We start from the raw sequence: 10,666 nt of genomic DNA, 5'->3' as shown, positions 1-10,666 counted from the left end.
TCTCAAACTCTGTCTTTAGCCCTGCTGCAGATGGAGGGCTAAGCCTGTCTCATTGCTGCGGGCAGAAAATTTGCCATCAGGATCCTGATATTACCAATTACCATACGAGTGAGAATATTAAAATTATGGAAAAAGTATGGTTAGGAGTTAGTCGGTGCTTTCGGTAAGACCAGTAAAAAAGAGATGCAGTGCAATAGAGACACACACACACACACACACACACACACACACTTTCCTAGACTTTACAATTGGCATTGAATAGTTTTCCTAGCAAACCAAGAAACCTCACATTGATACGGTGAGGCATTTTAGCCTTCTATGCTGGTTTATAAAGAAAACCTTCAAGAGTTTGAAATACAGTATGTACTTCAACCAGATACATTTGGTCTTTACAGCCTAAACATCCATATTTCCTGCATGCCCTTCATAACTTCAGGATGAACTTTCACAAACCTGCAGACAGCAAAAAAGAAAACCTCACACATTCGAGACCATCTGAATCGCTTAAAATATACACCAAACCTGAAGCATATTGCGAGCCTTGTGTGAACAGACTGTTGGCAGAGACAGAGCAATGTTCATATATATTTTATATAATGTATATCAAACTAAAACTAATACAGCATCAAACTTAAAAATAATTGAGGGGGAAAAAAAACTGAACGACGGAGCAGTTGATTGGCTTGTGGAGGAGCGGATGTTAAAAACCACGGGCAGGTTCAGAGAGGGGTATTCCCCCCCCAGTAGAAGACCAAAACAGAAACCCCGTCTCTGTGGCCGATAGAGCTGGAGGGGTGGAAGAGGGGTATAAAATGGGTGGGGGCAAGGGCGGGCAGAGGGCAACACTATGGGATGTGTTAAGGGGGTAGGAGGTGGAGGTCAAGGTAAACAGAAGCAGGGTGTCCAGGTACGTAGATGACGTCCAGCCTTCTCCAGGTTAACAGGGCTTTCTGGCTGTTTTTTTTTTGTTTGTTTGTTTTTCTTCCTTTTTTTGTTCTTTTTTTGCATTTCTTTATTCAAACACACACACACACACACACAAAAAACATGTTCTAAAAAAGCAGCCTTAGTGTGTTGAATGTGGAGGCAAAAGCCATTTTTTCATGTGTGTGACAACAATCCTGTCTATTCAGTCTTTTAATTATTATTTTTTATCATACTGTGTGGTGTTTTTTTAATGAGAGGAAACCATCATACAGCAATGTGGGGCACAGTCAGAAGAAAGAGGGAGCAGAGAGCGAGCGACAGAGAGAGACAGAGAGAAAGTGAAGGGGTGGGGGAAGGAGAGAAATTGAGTGTTTGGCTGTGTGCTTGTGATACTGTCTTTGCTTCTCTGTGCATTGCGTGTACACCAGGCATTCATGTACCACGAACAGGCCGAGAGCAGAGAAGTTTACTTCCATGTCTGTGTTTGTGTGGATATATGCTTGTGCACATCTGTGTGCATGCCAGTGTGTTTCTGTATGTCTGAGGGGCAGTGTGTGTGTGTGTGTGTGTGTGTGTGTGTGCGCTCGCGAGCGTGTTTAGGCCCAGACTGTAGGCCCATGCTAGATGACTAGTGTGTCCAGCCAGTTAGTCAGTCAGTCAGTCAGTCCGCTTGGCCACCACGAGGGCCAGATCTACTCTTTAGCTTCCAGGAACAGTGTCTCCTGAGGAAACAATTTGGCCTCCAGCAGAGTGGACCCTGGATCCAACTGTGTGATCTGGAAAGAACAGGGGGAAACGGAGAAGGGAGGAGGGGTACAAGAGAACATTAGAACCCACAGATGGTTTAATAGCTTACATTCAGAACAGAGTGAAATAATCACACACACACACACACACACACACACACACACACACACACACACACAGTTAGACTGTGCGTTAGACTGTGAGTGTTGTGTATTATTCACACATGGTGACTGAACGGCTGGATGTGGAGGTAGTAATTGGAGCATCTAGCACTTTGTTTCCCTAAGAGCTCCATGGAGATTGTTTTCTTAAGGACGCCTCAATCCAGAACAAACCACCAAGGTTCTGGCATGTGTCTCACAGAGAGCAGGAGAGAGATTAATCTAGTAACGTACCTTCTTACTCTGTATCTTATTTAAGTACATAAACATGCTTTGGCAATATGTTTTGTCTGACCAAGACATCATGCCAGTAAAGTCTCGCTGAACTTGGAGGAGAGATAGAGAGAGCTTGTGGGGGGGGGGGGGGAGAGATAGGGAAGGAGGGAGAGAGAGGCACTTAAGAGTTTGTGTTTTCTGTCCGATAATAATCACTAATTTCCACATTACAAGGGTCAAAGAGTAACATAGCCTATAATGGCAGAAGATGTACTGCAGGTCTGTGTGTGTACACAACAGTCACACTGTTAAAGAGGGACAGGAGTAATGCAATGCCACCCACTACGAAGCTGATGTTGACGTAAGGGGGGGTCAGTCCATTTTAAACCTGCACTGTTAAAATGGACAGACTGACACAGTCGCACGCGCACGCACACACACACACACACACACACACACACACACACACACAGACACACACACAGACACACACCCACCCCCCGTGGGCCTCCAAGCTTATGTGAGCTAATCAGTGGAGGGGTTGTGTTACATAGGCCCGGGTGTAACACCTGGGCTGAGTGGGCCGTGTGACGGTGAGGTGGTGTGACATGGAGATGTGTCCACGGCTTATCTTATGGCTGTGGTGTCAGACCCTGTGATTAGAGTTCCCATTCTAGCCCCTGGTAAGATAATTAAGCAGCTTGCTGGACTGCACTGCTACCTGCCTCGGAAGGTCAAAGGGGAAGCCGAGCATGGCCGGAGGTCACACTCACAACCCAGACAGGCTGCTAGGTCACTGATGGAAGGAAGTGAAGCGTGAACTCTTGATCGTGAACCGAGTCAGAACTTCACCTAGCTTTACAGTCTCATATTGGAGTTAATTCACTTAATTGTACAATTAAGTGAATTAAATGCATTTCCTACAGCATATTAATACACAGTATACAAAAATAAATAGAAATATACTAATTATACACAATCTCTTGGGATGTGTCCAATAATAACATAGGACTACAAAAAGAATGGTAATTATAATGCTAGACTAGGGTTGGAACAAATAGGCAAAGAAACAAAAGAACAGCAAGTCTATTAGAAGGTTGGGGGTGGCTATCCAATTCCCAGAGGTGGTCGGGAATATCACACCAGCAGCAGAGTCTCAGACTCCCTCTTTCATGTTCTTGTCCTCATTTCAACGTGTCACCAAGACTCTTGACTTCTCAGCGGGATCGCTGGGATCCCCGCGCTGGCAGGGAGGGGCTGTCACATCAACCTAACGCACCTCACCTAGTTAACTGCCTCTTAGCTGCGGGGGCAGAGGAGCGCTTCAAGATAGCATGATAAGAAATTAAATTCCATGCAACTTTGCGAGTGCGTGCGACCCCATGTGTATTTAGTCGATTGTGTCTGTGTGTGTGTGTGTGTGTGCACACACACACACACACACACACACACACACACACGTTTGTGTGTGTATATACACTTTAAAATGATAACTTGACAATGAGGGTAAAAACTGCCAACACAGCTGCGTAGTTCCATTCCCCACCTCAGGAGTTGTGCTTCACAAATGGCTGCCATGCTAACGAACCTGACATGCTGTTATGACGCCACAGCATCAGGTAAGAGTAAATGAGGCTTTGGGGTGGAGCAGGCGTGTGTGTGTGTGTGTGTGTGTGTGTGTGTGTGTGTGTGTGTGTGTGTGTGTGCGTGCGTGCGTGCGTGCGTGCGTGCATGTGCATGAGTAAGCACACAGGAAGGTGTTGGGCGCTGAGTGTGTATGTGAATATCGTGAGTGCACTTGGGACGGAGGATGGAGGGTGCAGCATCTGACTCCAAAAAATAAAGTGGAGAAACAAGATGCCACACTGACAGTGACACAGGAGACGAGCGCCATCGGTGATTGTTTACATTGTTATCCAATTAACAGACCATAAGCACAGAGGCATCTGTCAACAAACAAAGCTGTTGTTTTTCCTCTGCACTATACCCTAGCCAAATTCTCTCCATCAGCACATACAACCATACACACACATGCTACATACATATGTGGCTGTATGTACTGTATGTAGGTACATATTACATACCGTACTCTACATACATATTGCATTATGCATGTATATGTCATAACGTACCTGCATACAGTAAGTACACATACAGTAGTAACAGTACATATACGACTTATACAGAACGTACTGCTACTAGATGATCAGGTCGCTTAGCAGCCTTTACACCAAGATTTACAAAAAGAAAACCCAGTTTCAATATATGTCATGACTGTGACCGCAACCCAAAACGCTCGGATAACGGGCGGATTATACACACGTAAAGCTCATCCGCAGATCTCTAACGTGTACCCTCAGAGTACCCGTTGTACCCTCAGAGTACCCATTGTACCCGACTGTCTGTGCCCATATATAGAGATCCCTGATGTTTTCCGTATATAGTATAACGATTGGATTGGCGGTTCTGGAGAACTGGATAGGCCTGTGTCATATGCCTCCTCAGATCAAGACTCTTGTAGATGTATTTTATCGATGTTGACATCTGTACATCTACGAGAGTCTTAGCGACGAAGTCGGTCAGTCTCATATATGCACATGACCAATTGACTATATACAGGCAGGTGTTGGATCAGTGGCTCTGTTTAAAATCCCTCCCGCCTATATAGGGATGTATAAGGTTTGTTTATGGTTATGTCTGAGTCATACTGACATGCCTATGTATAGGCGTATCGGTTTTGTTATGACTGAGTAATAATAAAGGATAAAGTATAGGCCTACATCTAAAAATAATCCTTTATCGAACCATCTAGACAAGCGTTTTTCATACATCAGCGGTTTAGCTCTCCTGTGGACGACCATGATATCATCACTTTTCTATTGATGCTATCAAACTCTTTAAAGATGTTTACCAAAAAAACAGTAGCATCCCTTTTGGAGATGCCCAATTAAACTTTTGAGCGCAATAATTTGTGGTAAGGTGGATCTACCATTGAACAACTCCATGTGATTGAAGCTAATAAACCATGAGTCATTACCAAAACACCACAATAAAATGTAATTTTGAAACTTAGATTCAAATAAAGGACAGATGGTATTCATTGGAATCTTGGATGTTTCATGTAATATTCTCTTATGAATTGCATGCAAATGTGCATAGTGAGAAGTACTGTAGTTGGTCTGTCATGATATATTACAATAGAAGTTCATTAAAAATATCAATGAATATACATCAATATCAATGTAATGTACCCATCATTATTAAGAGGAATTCAGGTAGTTAGCACTTAGGGTGTAATTTCAAATAAACACTCAAATTGCAAATGCCTTCACCCAAATGAATAAAACAACGATAATGGGGGAGGCTTCGCCGTGCAAAGAAAGGAAGAAAGATAAAGAAAGGGGAAAATAAACATGGGGCCCACTAGATGTCTGCTTTCCAACATAATCAAACGTGCAGCTGAAATAACGCATTTTTAATGAAGCCATTACTGGGCCCTACTATGTTAATTAAAACCAAATAACTTGTCTGTTTTAAACTAGTGTTGTCAAGTGTTTATTTGGCCAATTACAAAAGCAGTGGGAGATCATTATCTGGTGCCAGAAGTGATGACAACACGTAGCGCAGGGGCGTGAACAGAACTGAACTGAACTGAACGCGGTGCATCAGAGAGAGAGAGGGGGGTAAAGGGGACAAAGCCAGTGCCAGGAGTAAAAAGAAGAAGGAGAAAAAAAAGATTTCGGCAGGTGGGGCGAAAATAAGGAGAAAAGGATGAAGGGAATACAGGGCCGAACGCAAGGGCGTGGGCGAACAGTTAAGCACAAAGTAGAGAGAGAGAGAGAGAGAGGGAGAGGGGAGGGGGGGTAGAGAGAGAGAGAGAGGGGGGGGGGAGGGGTAGAGAGAGAGAATTTGGAGGGATGTGTGACAGCTCGAGCAGGAGAGAGGGAGGCTGAGGCATGGAGCCAAGATGAGAAATAAACAGGGGGGATAAGCCAGGGGAGAGGTTAAGGCTGGGGGGCTCCGATACCCAGAGAACATGGTTAGGAAATGATGTTCAAACTTCATAAGATCTATGAAGTACTTGAAGTAGGACACACACACACACACACACACACACACACACACACACACACACACACACACACACACACACACACACACACACACACACACACACACACACACACACACACACACACACACTTCATAAATGGGGCAGGGTGCCATAGGACTGGATGAAACTACATCTACAATACACACTAGTGATGCCTGGACAGGATATACCATGAGGAAGCGAGTATGAATTGAACTACTTTAACAATAAACTGTATTAGTACACGTATTAGTACATGTGAACATGACTCTCTCAGACCGCCGCTAGAACAGATGTAAAATAGATTTCAATCAAATATACAGCTTGTTCTGCAGAGCTGTTTATTTGATCTAGCCCTTTAGTTTTGTCTGGGAGCTATTCGGACCGACTCACAAGGTTCAAACATTAAAGTGAGATGGAGCTGGAGGATGGATTAAGAGAATGTGAGAGCAGTACAGTATCACAGTAGAACAAATAAATAACAGATTGGCTAGACGTGCAGTATTTGGGTGTCTATAAGCGTTGGGCCAAAAGACCCCATTAGTGAGTAGAACAACTGTCTGAACAGGATTAAAAAAGAAAAGAAAATCACACTTGTGTGAAGTGAGGGGTGCCCACTGTATTTAAATCGGCCACCTGATGTATTTATATCGGACACCTGATGTCCGGGAAGCTCAGTCGGTAGAGCTCTCACCTTTGGACCATAAGTTCATGGGTTCGATCCCGGGCAGCGCCAACTCAGCGAATGAGTAGCACGGCTTGGTGCAGCAAGTCGTGCGGGAAGTACTGGGAGCTGATGGTAGGTGTGGTGCTTCACCTCAGCACCCAGGGGTCTCTCTAGCACATTGTAACGGGGATAGAGTGTTACCGGCTGATACCGATAATAAGCCACTCCCAACTACTTCTTTTAATTTTATTTTTTTTCCCACAATTTTGTAACCCATTTTTCACCCCTGTGTCAATTATCTAATGTGATCCTGGGCTCTACACACCCTCCGCCAAACCTAGTCCCCATATATGGGGGACATGGGGAGAATTCATGCTTTCTTCATGCCTGAGTGTCCAAGTTGCTCCATTACACCCTGGTTGAATGTAGCGAGTGGAAGGCACATTATTCCAACCAGTTCCTTACCCCTCCATCAGGCGCCCCGGCTGGCCAGGGGGAGGCAGTTTAGTGACCAGGATTACTGCATGTTTTTTGTGAGGGTACCTACCCTAGGGGACACGGGGAGAACATGCAAACTCCACACAGAAAGGCCCTTTCGCCATCCTCGCCTCGGGTATGGGCACTGATGACACGGAGGAGGAAACACGGCGCCAGCACCCACAGCGTCCCGAGCGGGAATCGAACCCAGGACCTTCTAGCTGTGAGGCGACAGCACTACCAACTGTGCCAAGGGTATCGCTCATTTGTTGAGGTCCCGACGTGCCCTTGAGCAAGGCATTGAACCTACCATGAAATGTTCTATGAGCAGGGCCTGGCTGTAAACAAGTTCTTGAGCTTAGTCCAGTTACTCTGGGTAAATATAGTAACTTTGCTTTGCTTTGCTTACGCTAAAATTGACGTGAGATAAAGGCATTACTACCACATTTTTCAATCCACTATAGGCTACTTGTCCATGATGCGCGTTGCCTAAAAACCTAAACCTAGTAACTCTATCATGTCAGGGGTATATCGAGAGAGTATAGGGACCGCGATTGGCTGCCCAAGCTCAAAAAAGAAGTTACAGCAGGCGCCACCGTGCCCCTCCCGACCTACTTCAGATGTCGTACATTGACATTTAGTTCCCGGAAGGTCAAAGGGGAAGCCGAGCATGGCCAGAGGTCCAAACATTAAAGTCCATAGACTTGGCTGGCAAACGATTTATCAACATTTGGGGACCCCCCCCCAAAATAATTTGCGACGCCCGAGAGGTCGCACCCACGGGTTGAGAACCTCTGCTTAAAACAAACATTGTAATATGTCCATAGACTTGGCTGGCAAATGACTTACGTCATAAGTGCTCTATACAAACATTGTAATATGTTCAAAGTCGATACACTCTGCTGCTTAAAAATCCCATAGACAAGGCTGCCATATGACGTAATCGTCAAAAGTCATGCATTGGAGGGGCTAGCACCCCTCAAAAAGTAGACGAAAATGTTAACAGGAAGTAGTACGCTGGTATAAGATCATCCAGTACCAATGACTCATGACTTAATACCAAAACAAATGTCCTAGGGATGCACCAAATGGGAAATTCTTGGCCGAAACCAAATACCGAATATAGGGAACAGTTGGCCCGAAACTGAATACAGAATAGCAGAATATTACTAATATTATATAGCATTTGTTTGACCAGGTTTGTACCATTGCTGTCATGGCCGTACCTTTAGTTGTAGAGCTACATTATAATGGCAGAAGACATGATTCCATGATTACATGTTCATGTCACTGCAACAAAACCGAATAAGCATTTTTTGCCACTTTGATGGGCGAATATTCAGTGCATCCCTAAAATGCCCCCTCTTTCAACTTAGTTAGAGACAGCCATAGAAAGTAACAAAGGAAAACTAAATTGACAATTTTATGGGCAAAAATGCTGTAGTATGGACAAAAATGCAAAAATAATGTCTGCAAAGCGCAAACTGCTAATATGCTCAATAAGTTCAACGTTTCGATCATGTCCGATTTTCATTCAGAGTTACAGAAATGATGAAAAGTTGAAAATGGGAGCATACAGTATTAACAATGCGTGGACTTAATTGTTTTCTTTATGTTATCTTTTGTTTGTCATGCACCTGGCTACTACAGTGGATGTGCATGCCCTATTGTCTCTTAGTTATAGAAATGAAAACATAGTTTATTTCTGGAGCATGGCTTAGCCTGATACAAATAATGCCAGTGTACGGGTTGCTGTAATAGGGGAGCTAAGCCACTGATACCAAATGTTGTGGAAGAAGGAGCCAAACAGACTGCATGAAGACATCATCTGCTTAGGTTCCCCGCACACACACACACACACACACACACACACACACACTTCTGTGGCCACTGTGAGTGTTCTCCAGTGGCTAGTAGTAATGGTCCTCACCTCAAGGGTGGTTTGACCATGGGGGGGTAGGGTGGGCTGGGAGCGATACTTTCTGTTGACCACATTTTGGGGAAATGCTCATTGTTCCCTTTATATTCTTTACAGAGATGTATACACAGATTATTGGAAAAGCTTTTACAGCTTACATTTTTATATCTTGAAGTAAAGTATTTTTAAACTTGAGAGCTTTCGTTTGGACGCGAGTCCTTTAATTTGCACGTCACACAGGTATGCATTTCCCATGCTTAGCCTTACGGCTGATTGATTAATTGGGGATCAGCTACTTTACTAGGTATTTAAACTCCTTCACCACCTCTACTCCTTCGTTCAGGCACACAGTCTTACTCCTGCTAACTTTCATTCCGCTTCTCTCTAGTGCATGCCTCCACTTTTCCAAACTCTCTTAAACCGGTCCCCTCCTCTCACTACATATCAATTGTTCGCAAACATTATAGTCTGTGTTGCCTCCTGCCTGACTTTACAGTATCTGTCAACCTGTCCATTACCGATGCAAAGATAGGGCTCAGAGCCGATCCTAAAATCAACATTACATAACTGTTATGAAACCTTTGCAGGGGAAAGGTCTTATAAAATAAATGAGGACACTGTCCGTTTTTATGGTTATGGTTTGATGGATGCTACAGAGGGAGAGAGATAGAGAAGATGACATGGTATAAAGGCAAGGAGAACTGGGAAGAGGGTGAAAGAAGGTTTCAACAGTTGTGGCGTATTACAAATGCAATAGTGGTCTATCCTCTGATCCTGGCAGAGCAACAGTGATGAGCGTCTGGCCGGGACAGAGTCTCTCTGCACACACTCATTTAATTACAACACAGATCTGCAGGATTAGATTTGGGCCTGTGTTCTCATTGGCACTTACCACTGTTCTGATTTCCTCCCTCGTCTAGCTCCCCAAAAAATAATAATAATATAGATATATTTTATAATTTCCCCATCATCATCTACTTTTTAATATAATTTCTGCTTTCTTTTACTGCCTTCTCTCTCTAGTCACTTGGTCCTCCATTTTGGCACAATCTCCATCCTCTCTCCTCCTCCTCCTCTTCCTAATCCCCCCACCCGTTTCTGTTGGGAGTTTCATGCGAGATGCAGACACATCTTTATCTGTGTCTGAAACACATGTTTACTCTTGATTATAAAGAGACAACTGTGAATCCTTTAAGTGACAAAGTTGTGAGCGGGGCATGTGTTTGCTTGGAAATGTTTGTGTGTGCGATTGTGTCGAGATGACGTGTGTGTGAGCTATGCGTGTGCTAGTTTGAGGTGTTTGTGCCCCAGCTGTCCCTGCAGATGATGATGGCACACTGCCTGGGCAAGCAAGCAAGCGCGCGCACACACACACACACACACACACACACACACACACACGTCTACCCCCTATCACCATCCTCCATTCTTGATTAATGGAAATCTCACTTTTGTTTCCA

General features: G+C 44.3%; 1 protein-coding gene across 1 annotated transcript in view; it reads right to left on the bottom strand.

The window, feature by feature from the left end:
- Nucleotides 1-572: 572 nt before the first annotated feature.
- The window catches only part of faf1 (Fas (TNFRSF6) associated factor 1), an 87,093-nt gene continuing 76,999 nt past the window's right edge, over nt 573-10,666 (bottom strand). Inside the window, exon 19 of the mRNA XM_080770716.1 lies at nt 573-1,703. Coding sequence (XP_080626842.1) covers nt 1,620-1,703 — 84 coding nt within the window. The 3' untranslated portion in view covers nt 573-1,619. The remainder of the gene's footprint in view (nt 1,704-10,666) is intronic.

The sequence above is a fragment of the Protomyctophum bolini genome, assembly GCF_963924005.1.
Source record: "Protomyctophum bolini genome assembly, chromosome: 8".
NCBI classification, from domain to species: Eukaryota; Metazoa; Chordata; class Actinopteri; order Myctophiformes; family Myctophidae; genus Protomyctophum; species Protomyctophum bolini.
The sequence above is the reverse complement of the archived record's forward strand: the minus strand, read 5'-3'. Positions and strand labels throughout refer to the sequence as shown.